General features: G+C 38.3%; 1 protein-coding gene across 5 annotated transcripts in view; it reads right to left on the bottom strand.

Annotated features, from left to right (window-relative positions):
* LOC148862222 (lysine-specific demethylase JMJ29-like) overlaps nucleotides 1-19885 on the bottom strand; it is a 66118-nt gene extending 46233 nt beyond the window's left edge. For 3 of the 5 annotated variants that reach the window (XR_016113448.1, XM_088986823.1, XM_088986825.1), the window contains exons 1-7: nucleotides 18884-19885; nucleotides 18664-18779; nucleotides 13352-13451; nucleotides 13100-13241; nucleotides 12744-12807; nucleotides 11907-12660; nucleotides 612-941 (exon numbers count right to left, since the gene is read on the bottom strand). Coding sequence is in view for 4 of the 5 variants with exons in the window: in XM_088986823.1 (XP_088842949.1) it covers nucleotides 612-941; nucleotides 11907-12660; nucleotides 12744-12807; nucleotides 13100-13241; nucleotides 13352-13451; nucleotides 18664-18779; nucleotides 18884-19714 (2337 nt within the window). In the remaining variant the exon portion in view is untranslated. The remainder of the gene's footprint in view (nucleotides 1-611; nucleotides 942-11906; nucleotides 12661-12743; nucleotides 12808-13099; nucleotides 13242-13351; nucleotides 13452-18663; nucleotides 18780-18883) is intronic. The other 2 variants (XM_088986824.1, XM_088986826.1) reach the window with 1 other exon arrangement.
* Between the last annotated feature and the right edge of the window lie 838 nt (nucleotides 19886-20723).

The following is a 20723-nucleotide window of genomic DNA, read 5'->3' as shown; positions in this document are numbered from 1 at the left end:
ATCAAACCAAACACAGCCTTAAGAGAGTCCATGCAGCACTAATGTTAGCCCTCAGTTTATGCATAAGTAGATGTTGGGAAGTTGCATTGATTTACTGGAATTACATTTTTCTTATCATTGGCACCCCCTGGAAGTGAAAAACACCTAGGCATTACCTGCTCACCTGGACATGAATAGTTAAATGATGACTATGTATTTTCATCCAGTAAATTTTTAACTAGGATACTGTAGTCATGCAAACCTGCACGACCTACCCACAAAGATGACATTGAAGAATCCACTTCATAAATAATGACCTGGCGAGATTCACTTGACAGATTAATTGAATGGATCACTACAATAATACGCGTTGTATCTACATTTTTATACCTAGAATCAGAGCATAATAGATCAAATGATATCATTACATGCGGACCAATTTCTAGCACAAGAGTCCTTGGGTAAAGACACAATATAGCTAAACCATACTTCTGTGCATTCCATGGAAGTGGCACATAATCTAGATACTCCATGCCAATAACAAATTTCCACAACTATGTACTGCCTGTCAGTGACTTCGTGAACATGCACAAGCAAGTAGGCTGACAAAATTTTTATCAAGTTAAACATACCGCATCAGACATGTCACAGTGAAGCTTGGTGACAGAGTCCCCACGGCCTAGTTCTTCAGCAATTCCATAAGCAATATATGTCTTTGGTCCCAGGTCCGGTTTCAGAACATCCTTTGGCAATTTTACGGCAAGATTAAGTATGCCGTACTTTGGATGTGTATATTGCTGAAAAGGCAGAGCACTGACAAACTCAGCACCATGACGTGGTAAGCGTTCATCGAAGAAATTAGATGGAGGCCAGTCTTTCAGCTTGAGCATCTCAGGCCATAAATTATAATGGCTTCGCCCCTCTGAATACCCAGTGAAGAACTTATGAATATTAATCTCAACCTGCATATCATCACAAAGTTCAATACTGGTTTTTTATTCTTCAAGGCCAAAGTTCACTATCAATTCTAGGGATAATAAACCACACTTGAAGAATTTTTTTCGTTTTGATAAACAACCATACTGAAAGATTTGCAAACCATAAAACAAAAAACACCACATTTGCTAAACACCATTGCTGTACCGTCATGGCAGACAAACAGTAAAAATTTTTATGAAACCATTTTTACTCAATAATGTACACCATCTAAAAATATTGAAAAACTTGCAGGTGACTATTCATTTATGTCAACAAACAGCACTATCTCTATGATAAGAAGTTATGGTCTACCACAACAAAGTCAGAGTTATTTTTGCATTGCTGAGAGATAATATGGCAATGCTAGGGCTGTCTATATCATCCAGATAAAACAAGGGCACAGCTAAAAACAGTATCAGATATGGAATTTGACCTAAAAAATTGATCCAAAACAATACAGCACCCATGTACAGGTATCTAGGTATCATAGAGGGCTGCCAACAGATTAAAACAAATTCAAATAGGGGTATATCCAAATCCAACCTGTTGAGAAGCAGTTTCCTATTAATTAAGCTGAATTATAATGAGGTTATGTTTTTTATTTTTTATATTGGCAGAAGGGGTAGAATGGTCAATGTACAGAACAATTTGTTAATATAAATTAAATGGGTAGAAAATCTGCAACAAACTAATATTTCTCTCTTCTAGGGACAATCTGTGGTGGAAAGAGTGCAAAAAATGGAAGATTCACTGTGAAATCTTTCTACATGGCACTGATAAGGGAACAGCTGGTTTCTGATCGAGTAGGAGTGTGAGGGAACCCTATCCCCCCCAGAGTGGAAGCTTTCGCCTGGTTAGTGTCCTTGGATAGCATTTTAACTTCGGACCACCTGAACAGTAGAGGTTTCTGCATGGCAAGCTTCTGTTACCTTTGTTGTTCGGATGAGGAGACAGTCTTCCACTTGTTCTACTCTTGCAGGATTGGCCATTTCATGTGGAGTTTTTTCACTTTCTCTTTGGAATGAGCATGTTTCAGCCTTCGACTACAGCAGAGAAAAAATAATTGAAAGAGGTGGTAGTTGTTATCAGTTCAAACAGTTATTGGCTGAGTGCTACTGCTTCCAGAGTTTCAAGGACTGCGGAAAAAACACTTAGGAGCTGAATTCTGGTCTACTCTGAATTCTTGATTGGTGTACTGAGATGTATTTTATTTCTGCAAGGGCTTTCTTTTTGTTTTGTGGTTTTCATTGATGTAATCTAGAGGGGCGACACACCCAGTTATGTTGCAATGTTTTTTTTCGCTTTAGCAATAAAATTTCTTTTTGTTTATTTTCAAAAAAATGAAACAGATGCTTTATATTTTTTTTCTTTGATGGGAAACGGTAACTTTCATGGAATTAGTAAAGGAGTACAATGCCAATCATCACAACAGTGTTTTAAAAGCACAAGGCACAAGGCGAGGCACATGCCTTTTTGAGGCAAGGCGCACAATTTAAAAAAAAAAAAGCTAAAAATTCAAAAATATATCAAAATTTTAAAAAACATAATTATAATAAAAATATAAACTTAAGTTTTAAAATAAATGTTTTGAAAAACCTATTAACCAAAATTAAAATACATAAATATAATATGTAAAGCACATTCAAATGAGAATTTAAAAATGAAATCAAACATATAAAACATTTTCAAGCATATAAAATCCACAATCTCTTTTTTTTCTCAATTGCATCAAGTAGCTAATGTGACATATCACATTCCTAATTCTACGAGCCGCCTTTGTGCCATGCCCCTCGAAGCAAGCCCAAACAAGTCCATGTTAGAGTCTTAAATTCTTAGATTTCACACAAAAAATAATAATTTTATAGTTTTATATGCTTTTAAGAAGATATTTTATTAAGATGAATGACTGGACAACATTACCAAATAGGTGATTCTTGAAGCTTCGGTGAGCGAACGAAGGCGGAGCCCCCGGCCCAGCGGCCAGACTCAAAAAAAAAGGAAAAAGTGACAAGTTTTCAAAAGGCACATGCCTAGGCTAAGGCGCACCAGGCGTGCGCCTAGGACCTGGGCGAGGCGCCTACCCTAAAATGCGCCTCACCTGAGGCGTGCCTTTTAAATCACTACATCATAACATGAGTGTTGACCCCATATTTATCCTAAAATTTATAGTACACTCAAAAAAAGATTTTCCCTTTGATTAGCTGCTTTTCCAAAGTATCAACCACACTATTTACTGACCTCCTAGTCCAAATAAAGATTAATCCAGCTTTCATGGCTAAACAATAAATCTCCCTCATTTGTTGTCTCAAAGTCCACGCCCCCAAACTTTTTGCCTGTAATAATCCTATTAACAGCTTAGAATCTCCCACCACTTCATAATTTTGAAAACCCCTGTTGGACAGTTTTGTATGCCCTTAGCTTCAATCAGAATGATGTACATTATGAGTTTATTGTAAATGAATAATAGTACATATTTGATTCATGTTCCCTTGGTATGTTTCTGTGTAATACCCTTAAACTTGACACTTAATGAGACTCATGTTAGTTTAGAATGTTCACAGCCAGTGGGTCGGTCTGGAGAGACCTATCCTGATAAGGCTGACACTGTTGTGCCACCAAGTCGGTTGGGGTGACCTATATTAGCTGCCAGGGTGAGACCCTAGGTGCATACAGTGTAGGATTAATTTAATCTTTGAACTGGACCAGATTTCCAATATTGCCCTGGACCTTGGAGATTGATGGGCAAAACTGAAAAGTTACACCCGACCCCTAGACTCGATTATGATACTGCACTAAATGTCAGATTGGGCTGTCTTTGATGTACCAATCAGTGAAATCCTTAGCATGGGTCAAAACCTAGGTATGTTGGGACAGTCTGACAATTCATCTGAATAGGTGATTATAGTGACAGGATCAGCCCCTTTGTTGGACAAAGGTAATGATCGGGGATGCACTCTTACTGATGGAAACCAAGACTGCCGGCAGCCAATTTCAATCGTTGAGATTTGTTTTGCAAAGTGTTTTTTATATAAAATATAAAAAAATATATATTATGGTTTCTAAAAGGTTTGCAAAAGGTTTTAATTTCCGGAATCCATATAAACAGAGAGTGCAACACTATTCCTTACAGCCGAGGGAGAAGTCATCTCTTGTCAGGCAGTGTTTGATCATTATGGGTTGAGAGGTTGAGTGTAAGACCATTGAGGGCAATACCTAATGAGCCAATCTTGCATCTGCCCACAGTCCCTGCGTGTTACAAGGTGGCTTGGCCCAGGGACCACTTAGGGTAAGTGTTGGGCCCATAGAGCCCATTTGATGGGTTTCAGAGAGTGCAATGTCCATAGTAGTATATTCAACCAGGCATTGTAACAAAGGCTGAGCCGAACCCATGTGGCTGATGTGTAGATCAATGTTTGGGTCCCACACCATACAAGGAAGCCCAATTGGGCAGCAGTTTAGAAGGCTAAGTGAGCATACAACCTTAATGGGCCAAAAGCCCATTTCGAACTGGGCTGATTTGATTAGTTTAAATGAGGGGCAGATCTGTGATTAAATCAGTTGATAGGATTGGGCCTTGACCCTATCCACTCAGAGAGTCCAAGATCTAAATAAGATTTAGATCTAGGAGCCTCCTAATAGGATTAGGAGAGGGCTGATCTGATCTACAGATAAGATAAGGGTTTTTCCTTATCACTTAAAGGGACTTCTAATCCAAATATGATTTGGATCAGCAACTCCTAATGGGATTAGGAGCTGATCCCTTTAAGCATATAAAAGGAGGAGGGGGCGGCAACCTTTAGACACAACAGACAACACAAAAGGTCTCTAGTCTTCAAAGCTGAAATCACAGAAGAAAGATTTATGCAATCTCTGCAAAACTCTTTCTTGCCGCCTCCTTCCTGCCACCGCCAGACCTCCAGCTCGATCTCAAGATTCGATCTTGATATCAGCCCTTTGTGAAAGGACTGAATGGAAACAGTGCTCACGTGCCATCCAGCTATTCTTACGAAGGATCAGGTTCTTGGAGAACACTGCTGATTCTGCTCCATCCTACACTGCGCCATCTTCAGTGGGAGCAGTCTTTGGATCCTTTCTTGGGCGTGAACACCTTCATTGAGAAATAAAACTTCTCTGTATCAGGTAAACCTCTCTCCTACTTTTGGTTCAGATCTGGTTCAATTCATGGTTCAAGATTGGTCCTTGAAAATATGATTTTCTAAATAGGGAATGCGATTCCCAGTTGAAGAGAGAGAAACAATTTTGAAATTCGCCCCCTTCATTCCGCAAGATTTGGGCGTCCATACGATGGATCTCTCATCCCTTCAACCCCATTGCTTGGCCAGCCTCAGACCTTGGAGTAAGGCCATAATTCCAACTCTTAATGAATTGTCAATACCTATTGGGCCAGAGTACAGTGCTATTAGCCCCCCCCCACCTCAGTCTCTAAATACACCCCCAACACCCAAGGGTCCCAGATTGCCCAAAGAACTTCCATCGAAGTTCAACTTTACCCTTTGGTGTGCTGTTGGTAACCATTGGGGCTGAACTACATCCTTGGTAGTAGAAAGGTTTGCCACTATCAACTAGCCTCTAAAACTATCCTCCACTGAATAATCTTTGAATAATTCAGTTGATTTCAGCCAATGTATGACTATACTCAGTATGTTATCAATGACTTGTTCCTTGGACCCTTCTTTCCCTTGGAAAATTATGTTATTTTTCTCCTCCCATAATGACCAAAGGATAGCAGCTCTCGTAGCTCTCCACATCACCCTAACTCCTTTCTTAGGTAGTCTAAAGAAGCTTGATTCAAAGAGGCTTTCCACATCAGAAGGAATGGTCCACCTATAGCCAAACAAAGAGGAAAACCAATTCCAAACAAAAGAAGCAAAAAGACAAGACAATAAAAAATGTGTAATTGACTCACTGTAATCCAAACAAAGACAACAAACATGAGGGAAAAGGCAGTAATTTGGTCTTCATTTTTGTAATTTATCCAAAGTGTTAATTTCCTGGAACCTCCCAACAAAAAGCCCTAATCTTCATGGGTACAGGGTTACACCAAACTTCCTTTATGGGAAAAGAACCTGCAACGTTAGAAGACTGAAGGAGGGCAATGAAGAAAGAAGCACATGTAAAGTAGCCAAAGGATGACACTAACCAAATTCTATTGTCTGAACAAGAATGATCCAAGAATACTATGCTGAGAAGAGAAATGAGTTCATCTACTAACCCCATTTCAGACTCCCTCAACCCTCTCTTTAGTCCCAAGTCCCAAGATTTTTAGTACCAAAAACATTGGAAATTGTTGACTCTTTGTTTAGGGAAATGGAATAAATAGACGGAAATCCATCTTTAAGAGAGGACTCCCCAACCCAAACATCTTCCCAGAACCACAATTTATTACCTGCACAAGCATCATACCTGACATACGAAAGGAAGGCAATAAACCATTGATCGCTTTCCAAGGAGAAGACCGAAATGCCCTAGGGTCAAGACCAGCATCCCACCCACTATCTACCATACCGTGAATACTCACAATCACCATTTGCCACAGATTGTCTTGTTCTAGGGGGAATCTCCACAACCATTTCACCAACAAGGCAACAATCCTTAGTTTAATATTCCCTATCCCTAGGCCCCTGCTATCCCTACTCAAGGACACTATCTCCCACTTCACTAGGTGATCTTTCTTTGTGTCCCCAACAAGAAGTCCCTCATTAATTTCTCTAGTTGGTTGGCCACTTTGGAGGGGACCCTAAAGGTAGATAAATGGTAGACTGACATATTAGTCAAAGTTTACTTTATTAGTGCTATTCTTCCCCTTAAGAGATGTAATTTCTTTTCCACCCTGCCAGCCTTTTTGTGAACCTTTCCAGTTTCCATTACTGGATACCAAAATCTATTGGAAGTTGGGTTCCCCTCAAAAGGTAGTCCCAAGTACAGTATTGGTCAGTCCCCTGCCTCACGCCCCAAGAACCTAGCAAGATTTTCTACTTCCTCTTTCTCTTTATATAATCCCACTACGCAGCTCTTGCCCCAATACACCTTAACATTAGAAACCCTTTCAAAGTGAGTTACTAGCCTTTGTAGATGAGTCAGTTCTTCCCTTTCACCTTCACAAAATATAACAACATCACCTGCAAATACAATAAAATACTTGGGCAACAATTACATTAAAATGCTTGACTAAAACTTCTCCCCCAATTACCCCCTTTCTTCATACATATACAATTTGAACATTCCAATGCTCTCCTTAAGCTAGTACCAGCTAGCTTGCCTACAAAAGAACATCATAACCTCAAATAACAACACAACCTAATCTTATGGAGGCAATGCTTAAACCAGGCAACTTGAAGATTCCAGGCATTGAGACAACTAAACTTACACAGTTACACAACAACAAGAATCCATCAACTTAAAAAAGCTCTTGGTAGCACATGCATCTCTCATCCATGATAAGACAAGTCATCAACTAAGATGGTAATCATGGTGGCTCACACCACAACACAACCAACACGGTAATCAAGGCTGCCCATGGCTCTTCCACAAGACACAACCAACTATCAAGTTCAACTCGTCAAGCATCCCCAAGCAATAAGAAAATGCAACCAACATCACAGAGCTCAAACCCCAATAGGAAAAAGGTAGTACACAATCGCAAACTTAACATACCAAACTTGACACGGTGGCTCACAACTCCCATTGTTGTGTTGTCTTCTCCAACAAGAACTCTTTTATTTCAGCCCTAATGTTCTTCCATCATCTCCTTGCTGGTGAGAATGAACCGTCCATCTCCCCAAATAAATGCAATTCTCCAACTCTTCTGTAGCAATTGAAAAAAAATGTGAATTTCATGACAATTGTTACCATTGGTTTCCTCCAATACACTCTACAATTTAAGGAACTCGAACTCCAAGCAGCACTTACTAATTCCTCTGTCAGAAAATTTTCCCCCATAGAGTATGAACGGACAAGGGCAATAAAGAAAGAAGCACAAAAAAATGCCAAAGAGAGAGGGTGTCCAAATTCAATCATCATCAATCCTTCTGCAAACAAAATCATGTTCTATTAGCTATTTGATGCATAAATAAACCATGCAGACCTAGCATAACACTAACATCTAGCAAGGCAAGTTTTATGATAAATCTAAGTTACCTCTAACATTCACACTTGTCCATACTTATGCCATTAGTAGAAATCTGCTGAAATAAAAATTGTAGAAGATAGAAAAAAAAGAAGTTACTTGTGAGAGAAGGGAAGAAGAGAGAGTGGAAAAAGGAAGAGAAGGCAATCTAATATGGCCGCCCTCTTTCATTAGTATTTACACATTAAATGAAAAATGTATATAATGACCGATATGCCCTTAAAGGGTGGTTGATGCAAAAAAAATTAATAAATAAACTTAATAAAAACATAAAAACACCACTCCAAAAGCTTCTGAATAGTATGTTGTCATCCCCACCTACTAACTAAACAAATAATAAACAAAAACAAGTAACAAAAGTTGTAAAATCTTAAACACTCCACCTCAAGTTTGGAGTAAATGTCACACATTCCCAACTTGCGTAGGTCATGTTCAAGCTTACTCCTTGCAACCCCTTTGGTAAAGACATCAGCCAACTATGATTCAAAGGAGACATAAGGAAGACAAACAGCACAGGCTCCTCTACATCAATCCCAATCTCATTTGACAAGGGCCTAATCTAAAGTAATTCTGAGACACCATGGACCATAGATCTATATTGGGCTTCTACACTTGACCTTGCCACCATTGATTGTTTTTTACTTTTACATGAAACCATGTTTCATCCCACAAAGGTACAGACTCCGAATGTAGATCTCTTGTCGTCAAGGCAACCTGCCCAATCCGCATTTGTATAGGCCTCCAGTTTCAAGTTCCCATGATCAGTGAATAAAATTTCACTGCCAAGATGCTTCTTCAAGTATGGAAAGTATCCTATCAATAGCCTCCCAATGTTGAACCCGAGGAGCATGCATATATTGGCTCACAACACTCATAGCATAAGAAATGTCTAGACGTGTCATTCAAAAATATAGAACCCAAGGAACATGAATCCGCTCGCTTTGCTCGCTTACTGAAGATCCAAGAACCTCCTTATTTGTTAATGTTGTCCATTCATTCATCCTAGTAAAATATCTTCTTAAAAGACAACCAACATTACAAAGCCATTTATTTTCGTATAAAGTTTAAACACTCAAGACCCTAACATGGATTCGTTTGGGCTTGCTTCGACGGAGCTTAGTACAAAGGCAGCTTGTAGAATCAAGAATGCAAGATGTTTTTCATCACATCGGCTATTTGAATTAAACCAATTGAGGAAAAAAAAGAGGTTGTGGGTTTAACATGCATGAGACCATTCTAAATAGTCTTGGCTAATTGCGCCAATAGTCATCTTGGCTAATTGCACCCATTCTAAATAGTTTGTACAATCCAAATTTATTGTGGTAATAATCCCATATCTAAAAGGATCACTTGTACCTCCTACACCCAGACCCAGGTCGCCAGCTAACTTCGGCTCAATACTCCAACCCTCCATTTCAACTGAATCAACTTAAAACAAAAAAGGGTCAAGTAGAAACACCCCAAGATCATAATTATCTCACAAACAAGGGTGGAAAGCCTTTCCGAAGGAAGAAAACCTTACTAGAAAGAAATCCCCCTTCCCAAGAGCCATGGGAGAAGAGAGAACAAGGTATTGATCTCTCCATGAGGCTCAAAAAAGGCCAAAAACTGAACTGCCCCTATAAAAAACATTAAGATATTCATAAAAGTCTAAGCACCCAACACCAAGTCAAAATTGAAGAGTCCAACTTTGACTAGGACAATTCCCCACACTCCAGTTTTTCCTGTTGATGCCAAAACACAAATCACCTTCTTGATAACTAAAAACCACCAAAAAATCCAAAAATAGGGAAATCTAAAGTAGATCAATCAATCCTCTATTCCCTCATGCAGTCGGCTGATCTAGGACTGCATGAACCAGCCTCGAGGAAGCCTAACTAGGCTTTGATACCAAGTAGAAATCTGCTAAAATAAAAAATTGTAGAAGAAAGAAGAGAAGTTTTTATGAGAGAACAAAAGAAGAGAAAGAGTGAAGAAAGAAAGAGAAGGCAATCTAATCTGGCCGCCCTCTTCCATTAGTATTTATACTTTAACTAAAAAGCATGTACAATAACTGATATGCCCTTAGAGGGCGGCAAAAATTAATAAAAACATAAAAAAAACACTACTCTAAAAGCTTCTGAATAGCATGTTATGGTCCCCACCTACTAACTAAACAAATAATAAGCAAAAACAACTAACAAAAGTTGTAAAATCCTCGACACCATCTATAATTGCAAATGGGGTGTGAATTTGGCTAGTGTAATGGTACAATCTTGAGCTCTCGAGCTTACAATCATGAGAATGCAGATTTAGCCTAGGAGCAGCTACTCCATGCAACACAATGCTAGAGGTTAGGTCTAAATCTAGTACACCCCTTCCAAGACCCTGAATTGTCCAAACAAATCTAGGTTAATGGCACTTATTTTTATTTTTTTATAGGTATACACAAATTTCATTAAATAAAATAGAAGGCAAATACAACTTGACAATACATGGAAGGGACCAGACAAACATTAGATCAATGTTTTAAAATGCGGAGGTGTGACGTGAGGTGTTCCACTACCTAGAGGCATGAAGCATAGTTCAGAACGTAAGAGGCATAAACCTCCCGAACACAAGGAGGTGTAAGCTTCCTTAAGAGAAGGGGGTCAGAAGGAAGGAGGAAGGAGAGGAGGAAGAAAAGGAAGGGGGGATCTCATTTTTTCTTTATTTTTAATAAAAATCTTTTATATTAAGAAGAACAAAGGTTCATAGCACTAGTTGAAAGGAGGGGGGGTCTTGTTGAAGAGGGGGTGGGTGAGCGAAGCAAGCTTGCTAGAGCAAAAAAAAGCAAATTGAGCTGCATTGGAAAGAGGGGTTTTTTCTTCCCTTTTCTTTTCTTTCCTTTTCTCTTTTTTTCTTCTCCTTCTTTCTTTTTCTTTCCCTTCCCTTTCTTTCCTTTTCCTTTCCTTTCCTTTTTTTCTTTTTTTTCTGTTTTTTCATATGAGGTGTGCATGAGGTGCATGAGGCATACAAATATCTAGTTTTATATCATGCTTCATATCTAGTTTTCAAAGCTATGTCATTTCTTAGTACAAATATCTTGCCAAATTTAATTAATCATCAAATATATACAGGCTTTTTATTGTATACTTATTCAAAAAATACCAAAATTACAAATTTTAAAATACTAACTATAAAATATACTCAAGAAGTCTATGTGGTATCTGGTGTCATATTGAGTACATATCATGTTGTACACACATAAAATAAGCATAAATGCATGTGTACTGTATAGGATCAAGTATCATAGGTTTAAGGTGTCTAAGTAATGCCTAGAGGTGTCTTGGCCTAGCAAGGTGAGTTGATGCATGAATGGCATTAGCACATTGCCTAGAAAATAAAATAAATAAATGAATACATATTTTAGCACAAGTATTTATGTAATTAGATGTTCATTATAAAAAATTAGACCACAAATGAATTTCTCTTAAGCAAAACGGCAAGCACATTACATGACTAGGCATCCTTATAGCCAGCTTCCTACAGACATTTTCTCCCTTGGAAAGTAATAATTTCTCTGCATGTTAAAATACTGGCAATCACCAGACAACTATTTTGTCGGATTCAAGTTGATGCAATTTAGTTGATCTCATGTTGTGGGTAGAACCCCTTCGTTGTTTACCATATATATCATAGGCTATTACAATGACCTTCTGTTCTTTACTCTTCATAAGAGGTATAGTAGAATAGATTTACCCCTTACAAAAACATTGGTAACAAAATAATGAGAAATATTTACAATAACCAGGCAGAAATTGGGTTAAGTGATACAACTAACCTCACACCAATCAAGGCAATCAATGGCTGTCACAGCCAATTGTGTGGAACGCTTGGTGTTCGTAATCTCACGAAATGCACGCCACATAACCATTGGCTCCCAACTCAAGCCAGATGTAAACTCAAGCACATCACGAACAATTACTGGCTCACCCTTGATCCAATGACTCTGGAAGTGTTCCAGTTCCCCGTGTTGAATTTTTCTTGCTGATGGACAGTATAAGTAGTTGTCATCTGAAGATATTCGGGAAGCAGCCTTTAGTGAACTCTTGCTATCAAGACCAATCTTCCCAGCCACATTTAAACAAGTGCACCATTGCGTAGATGATCCACATGCATCAACACTTTTGTGCTTTCCAGCCATTTCTTCTGCTTTTTTTACTAATTCTGAAACAAAATTCTCTTCAAACAAACATCTGAGCTCCAGGTAGCCACAACCACAACCACCCATTGCGGTTGGAGGACAAGGGATGCTACCATTTTCCTCTGCCTTCCATACAGATTCTTGCCCAGCACCATCTTTTGAGCTTGTCTCAGCATGTAAACCTGAAAATTGTTTTACAGTTGACAACTTGAGAGAGGGGTCTCCACCGTGCACATAATCAATCCCTTTATCACAATATTGGATGACTACTTCCTCACCAGCTCCCTGCAGGCACTCCTCGCGAATCTCGCGACAACAAGTAAGGCAAAGGTCATACGAACATTTTGGACAGCTTCTGTGAAAGTCAAAAATAGAAGTTCTGCAGTTGTTGCTGCTCAAGACACGCTACAGCGTCAGTTTTGTATAAAATTTTGTGGATCTAAGATATAGAATTACTTAGGGAATAGACTATACCAGTATGCTCGCTCATCGCTATAAAAAATTGCCTTTTGGATTTTCATCTCTGATGGAGCTAACCCTGCCCATTAGAAAACCATAAATAAAGACAAGTTATTTGGTGTCACTTCTGCACACTGCATTTGGAGATTTAGACAATGGTCTCATTTATAAAGGACGCTCAATTCAAAATGAAGTATCTATTGTGACTTCGGGTCACCTTTTGCAACTCTAGCTCTTAAAAAACCTTAAGCATTTCATGGGGTAGTCTCTGCTAGTATGGATATCATGCACATCCTAATAAAATGGTATCCAGTAAGAAGTTATAAGCCCGGTAAACATGACAGACTATTTGAAGGATATGGATATCATACCTTGAATCCTAGCTTCAATCTCCCTTTCCATCATTTGCTCTTTATCGAACTGTTTCAGAAATGGAAGAAGTGCATCTAACAAATATCTCAAGTGTATACTTTGTTCATCTTCACTCACCATCACATCTGAGATCTCCAGCCCCTACAGATGTATCATGAAGAAGATAATGGAAGTAATTTTAAGTAAGCATACCAATTTACCATATAAAAGTATGAAAAGAAAAAGGAAAAGAAACCTATTCCAAAACCAACCTTACACATTTTATCTTTACGTAAGCATGCTTTACAGTTGCAATTTCCACGACAAAACGGGCAACATTTTTCAATTGCTTCCTCTGACAATTGAGGATACCTATATTTAATGACCAAAAGAAAACAATAATGAAACATAAATGAATTTGTCAATTTTAATAGCAAATGCCTACTCAAGTAAACACCAGATCACTACGTCTTGGAAATATTTTGGTATTACTTAGTTGAATAACCATGTGATTTAAAAGGAGGAAGAAAGAGGGAGATATGATAACTATGACAAGAAAAAGGGGCCGGGAGAGAGAGAAAAAAGAACGAGATATTGGGTGGAAACTACCAAGAAAAATGAAATATATTTCCATGCATTGATGCATGTGACCTGCAGAAGGTGCCCTGTAACATTTGTCAACACTAACCTAGGAATAAACTAGAATTTTCCTAGACTATTATTTTAGAAAAAAATCACAGATAAAATGATGGGGCCAGCTCTATCATTTGCTTCTAATGAAATCAATTGAATTTTATCTCAGAAAAAAAAATGGTGTGGCCAGCCATGGGCCAACCTCCAATCTGGAAGGACTCCAAAAAAAGACACTAAATGAAGACATCATATATAAGAGCCCATCAGTTACTTCTCTTTCATCTCCTTCATATTCAATGTACACTAAGAATCACCTAGAAATTAAACTTAAGAAAACAGGAAGTCTACATTATTCTATTTCATAGTAAAACTAAGTAATTTTTTTATCAGATAGTAAAACTAAGTAATTGGTTTCCAAAAGCATGCTCTGCATGTAAAGAATGTAACTTTTTACATCATGAATGATACAGGCATCGTGATGACCCTAAAAGCAATGTAGGAGTATTCTAGATTTTTTTTCTTTTAAGTTTTTCCAATTCAATTATTTTCTCTTTTAGGATATTTCCCATAGATATGTCTTTCAAACCATGTTTTAAATAGAGAATGAATTGAATTTGAAAATGTTTTCTGTTTTTCTTTTTTTCTTTTTTTTTTTTGAGTAGTGTAATTCCTCCATCTTCTTTCTTCTCGAACTTGAAACTCCATTCTAGCATCTACATTCCCCCCAATTTCTCTTTTACAAGTTTAATCAAGATCTGTTGAACCAGTATCTCATCCAACTCTCCTCAAGATCTTTTGGGATCTCAACCAACAATTAACAACTGATAAATAATAAAAAATAGATAAACATTTGGGATCTCGCCTCTCGTACACACAACTAGCAGGTAGTTGGGTGTTCATGGGAATAAACAGTTAAATTTCTCCCCGATGCAGTGTTGAGGGCCTAAAAGCGTGGTTGATGGCCAAGGGTACAATCAAACTTATGGGCTGGACTACTTGCCAGTTACCAAAATCAATTCAATTCATTTGATCGTATCAATTGCAGCCACTTTTTCAATCTGACATAAGGAAGGCCTCCTCACAGATAAGTTGTGTAGGTTGCTTAATGCAATTTATGGCTTGCAACAGTCCCCCAAGGAGTAGTTCCGATGATTTACTGAAATTGTGGAGCAATTAGGGATGAAGCAATGTCAAGCCAATCACTATGTTTACTTGTAACACAAAAGTGGGGAACATCATACTAGTAGTGTGGTGTATGTTGATGACAATGTAATCACAAGTGGTAATGTTCAAGAACAGAGAAGTTAAAATAGTTGATGGTTTTGTAATCACAACTGGCTTTAAACATAATGCCTTCTAAAAAAAATCAGACCTAGTAGTTAGTGGAGTTCCCTCATAGAATAGAACCTATTGGTTGTAATTGGGTGTACACAATAAATTACAAAGAAGATGGTCTCATTGAACAAACACAAACATATGTTACTGACTACTTGGGACTCTTGTAGAGCTTCACTTGTTGACAAGATGTATACCATTAAAATCTTAATATCCTTGGTTACAAATTTCTCATCACCATTATATCATATGGAACTCCCTCCCAAAATGTCTATCCCAAGAAGCCAAGACAAATAGCCTGGTTTGAATAACTTGCAGAGGCAATTTAGAAGGCAGAAGTTTCCCTATCATATACATGGTTTAAAATGTCCATAATTTTTTTATCAGAAAAGATAATACTTTATTAATTATATCAAAGAAATAGTGCAAGTGATGGGAATTCCATCAGACCAAACAACACCAGATTACAATTTTGCCCAGAACAGAGTGTGTTTGTCCAACTCCCTGCTTTGATAATACATCTTCCATTCCATTTGTCGTTCTCACCCATCTAATAGAAGAAATAAGCCTCCTTGCAAAAAAAGTCTATTTCCCTAAAAGCATGTTTGTAGAGCCAAGGTGCAGAATCGGCTTGCCTGGTTCATTAAATGATAATTGTGAATGTGAATCCCCCTCAACTTCCAAATCTCTGACAACCATCTGCTCCACCAATCTAAAGCCTTGTAGTAGGGCCCAAATCTCAGCCTTTACTAAGTTCCTCATGCCAATTGGACCTAAATACAAATCCACCACTACACCTTGGAAGTTTCTAAAGACTCCGCCTCTTCCTGCCCTTCCCAGATTGCCCATTGAACTACCATCAAAGTTAAGCTTTAGCTTATTTACAGCTAGAGGTTGCCAGTCTACTTTCAAGCTTTCCTTGAACCTATCCGTTTGTGCCAGTACAGCTCAGGCTCTTAAAATATCATTAGTTGAATAATATAGGCTTACCACATCTTGTGGGGGGCCTATCTGCAACCAAAGAGAGAACAGACAAAGTCCCAAATACAAGTCACAAGGGAATGAGATTAATAAATGAGGGGTAAACAGGTCTTTTTGCCTATATTGCAAAGAGATAAATAATAGGAGGCTCATGTCTCATGCCTCCATTTTTTTCTCCCTCAACATGCATTCTCATCTTTCTTTTCTCTCTTCTATCGTAATTAATATTTAACATACCTAGCATCAAATTCATAAGGAAGATGAACAAGTATACCAATTCACTTGAAAGATAATAAGATCAAACATATGTTATATAACCATCCAAGGCTCCATACCTTACTAACTAAGTAGATAAACAAAGTTTCTAATTACCACATGTTAGATTCTGCAATCCTTTCATACTTGTTAAGGTGTCACTTAGGCAACAAGGCACCCTTGGTAGGGTGCCTAGCCTGAATACAGAATACCTTGACTAATATCTGTTTGAGTTTTGGGCTGATATTACTTGTTTATTTACACAGCATGGTTAGGGAGTTATTGGGCCTTAGGCCCATTAGTTTATGTTTTAAGTCAAGAGTGCTTATTCAATTCTTACAAGTAGCCTACTTACTAAGGGCATACTTGTCTTTGTAATCTCTTCTATTTGTGAGTATATAATCTAATGAAAGGGGCGGCCAGACCTAATTTTTGGCTTCTCCCATTCTCTTCAATCTCTCTTTTCTTTCTTTCTCTGCAGAAACCTTTTCTTCCCGTTCTTTTCTTCTTTATTTTACAGTTTTTATATCAAAACAGGTCTTCCAAACTTTTCTAATATATCAATTCATCCTTCTAGGTGGGTCAGCACACCCTCAAATCAGCAAACACCCAACCATCTGGGTTCACCTACAAGAATCTCACTCCACCATTGCACTCTATTCAATGCCACTAGCAATTGCTTTTTTTTATCAACATATATCCATTGCTATATTATAGGCCCTCAAATCATTTTCCAATACTTTAATCAATATCCTTTTTGGCCTGCCCCTACCTATCATGGAACAAGTCACTTCCATCATTGATCTTGTAGATGGTCTTTTATGAACATGAGCCAACCAAGTAATCTGCATTCCCTCTTTATCACCTATTGGGGCTACTCCTAGAGTCTGAGGTTCGGACAAATACACTCATTTTTAATCCTACTGCTTCTGATTTCCCCATCCATCCATCTCAGCATCCGTGTTTCTGCTAAATCCATTTCTTCAACATGATTGCTTTCTTACTAGCCAAAATCCAATTATACAATATTATGTTGGCTTAATAACTATGTTACAAAAATTTCTTTTTAGCCTAAGTGGTATTCCCCTATCACATATGAGATATGACTCCTGATGTAACCCTCCACTTTTCCCATCCCACTCCAATTCTATCAGTGGCATCATCTTCAGCCACTCCTAGATGACAAAAATCACGACCCAGGTGTCTTGTCACGATTTAACTACTATGGTTGCATCTTATTAGCATATGTATTCGTGCAGCTTATAATTTTTATTCTATGTTGTGCATATTTCTTATTCTTTATTTTAGAGTTTTATTATTGAGCTATAAAAGATCCAAGCGCTTTGAGAAGAGAAAAACGAAAAGATGCTAGGGCAATAAAATAGGTTTCTTCTTAACTACAACTATTTTATCCTTCTCTTTACCTTGTTATTTTTTCGCTTTTTATGACACTATAGCTTAAACTTTTGTTCATAAAAAATTATAATTTATAACCTTCTATAAGTGCTAATTTGGCATGAAATTTCTCTTTTAAATACTTATTATGTGATAATGGTATGCTTAAAATATTGAAATTAATAATTTAAAATTATATTGTCTTTTAGGTATGGCACTTTGCCAAGTTTTGATAGGAAAATTAATGTTATTAGCAAGAATCAATGCTATTTTTTCAATTTATATGCATGTTAATTGATATATAAAACTAGAGGATTGATATAAAATTTAGTTTTTACTTAAAAAAAAAATTCTGTTACCTAGGTGATTAGATAGTCTGCTACACACTCCACTGCCACCTAGAATTGCCTATAATGCCAATAACAACTATGTCTTTGTTCCAGAAACTAAGGCCTAGAAACCTATATTAGTAACCAACCATCATAGGCCAAAGAGATGAGTACTAAGCAAGATTTCAATTGCCAAATTATATATGGGCATTGATCATATTGATCATTGAACATGTAATTTAGCTCCTAAAGCTAAATCAAAATGAAAATACCTTCTTACATCAGCAGGATTTACCTATAATTATCTCCTAGTACATGCAAAAAAAAGGACAAACAAAATACCAAATTCATTTGTATCTACCAAACACCAAACAACACGAATAGGATTTTTTTGGTAAAAAACACTAATAGGATTTATCGGGCATCATTTTAATTTCTAAATCTAACTGGGATTAAAGCTTTGATAAGCTGAGCTTATTAAATCTAGCTAGAGCACCACATAAAATAATTATAACAAGAGCAGTTACAAGGAAGAACTAATGGTTATTTCATATTTGTAATGGATAACAGATTCGGATGGAACCATATTATCAAAACAACATTGTACAATAAAACTTGGAAACTAAAACACTATCCATCAGAAAATAAAAGCTCACCATCTCTGTATGCAGGGAACACAATATCGTTTCCTGTTACAGCCCTTGCACCAAACAACCCTTTCTTTATCACTCCTCTGGCATTGATGGCACATAGAAGAGTCTGCATCAATGCCCTGTTTATCCAAAACAAAAGGAAAGAAAAGAATGAAAACAACTAACTTCCCTCAATTACAGAACAAAGAAATCAAAAACATCAAGACAAAAAATAAGGACTTACATATTGATTTCTCTTCTTTCCGCTCCCCAGCCCCACGTGTTTCATCATCTCCATATTCTCCACTGTCCTTTTCCGTAATCTCATTGTCGTCTCTGTCCCAAGACCACTTCCACCACTCAAAACCCTAGCCGAATTCGAACCCAGCTTGTTCGAACCCCCGAACTCCCTCTCCCCCTCATCCAAAACCTCTTGCTTCACCTTTGCCAGTGCCATTTTCCTCCCACTAAACTTATTATTTCTCCTCTCTGACCCCATTTCCTCCTCCGAAACTTCACCTTTTAGGTTCGCAGTTGCAATTCTCTTCCCCCAACCTAAACCACGCCTCCTTAAACCGTTTGAAGCCCTAGCTGAAGAAGAATCCGTCTTTCTTGTATCAACAAAATCCCCATCCTCCTCCTCCTCCGAAACTTCACGCTTCACTACCCTCTTCCGTCTCACCATTTTCTTTTTCTTCGTAGAATCGATTTCCACCTTCAAGGTTCTTCCAATGTTAACCAACCTATCAGAAGCCTCACTCTTCTTCTTCTTCCGTCGTTTCTTTCCCTCCACCGCAAACTCCTCATTGCTTTCTTCTTCACTCTCAAAACCGTCTTTCCCTCGCCCCCTCTTCTTCAAAAAATTCCGGTTCCCCCGCTTATTCTTCGCTTTATGGGACTCCTTTTTCCTCTCAAGCGCACGCTTCTGCATCTTCAAGTAATGCTCTTGGCAGAGAGACTTTCCCTGAATTTTCCAGTTCTTGCATCGCCATATCTTCCCGTCGCTACGTTTGCAACGCAGTTCGTCAGGAGGAGTGTCTCGATCGCTATCCGTATCGTTTTTCGTCTCAGACATATCGGAAACCCGAGTTCCAAAGGTCGGAAAAACACTTTTTCCTGTTCTCAGCAATACTGGTTTTGAAAAATACCGCTTTGTCCCGCCAAAGAGAGAACGATTTCCTTCCCTCGAAAACGGAGAAGCCGAGAGACGGAGAGAAGAGTTCTATTGTATTTGTATAGAACAGAAAAAGGGAGAAAAAAAAAAAAAGAAAAGAAAAGAATAAAAACGAAGTTCTTTCTTCTAACCTGCGCACCAGAGCTCATAATAGCCAGACACTCACGTGACAGGTAAGCTTGGCGCCAAGACGTCAACTCAAATCGTGTCAACTATTCGGCCACTGATTACATGCGGTCGACCACACTGTAACTAAACGCTAACCTAACATACGACACCAAATTCATCACCGTTCAGTAATCATCAACCGGTCGTTACAGTATACAATCGTTAATTGTCAAAAAAGTGCACCGTAAGGACAAGGGAGTTGGGACTTGGGAGCAATGAAGGAAACTACGGACGGAAGTACACTGTTTTACATGGCAGTTTCGGAAATTCTGCAATGAGCCGCATCTTGACGTGAATTCCCAAAGCGGCGTCGTAAATCGTAATCAGTAGGAGACCTCGCAAAAAAGTTGTCACACCCGCAAGCCCGGTCCAGCCCAAATTGAAAAAACATGGTTAGGATTTTGAGTCCGCGTAGCGGTGGGTGCACTGGACGAGTGCACCCTCCAATGAGATTCGACCACGTCAGTTGGGCGAAAAGAACCTAAAGTTAACGTTTCTCATGGCCGCTAACTAGAGTGACCAGTTGAACCGGACACAAAATGAACTAAAAAAATATCTCAGTTCTAACCCTCCCTCCCATTTTCTGTTTCCTCTCTATAGAACCCTACCCCACACACCAGCGAGCTCAATCCACACCAGCGTCCGTCCACTCGGAACCACCGGTGGCGAGAGTGTCCGAATCTTCGCTCAACTTCCAAGAAGTCGCCCAACGAAGAAGGTCGCATCGAGTCGCTCAACTTGA

The sequence above is a fragment of the Nelumbo lutea genome, chromosome 4 (assembly GCF_056320005.1).
Source record: "Nelumbo lutea isolate HS-2025 chromosome 4, American lotus-T2T, whole genome shotgun sequence".
NCBI classification, from domain to species: domain Eukaryota; kingdom Viridiplantae; phylum Streptophyta; class Magnoliopsida; order Proteales; family Nelumbonaceae; genus Nelumbo; species Nelumbo lutea.
Note: the sequence above shows the minus strand (reverse complement) of the source record. Positions and strands in the feature narration are given on the sequence as shown.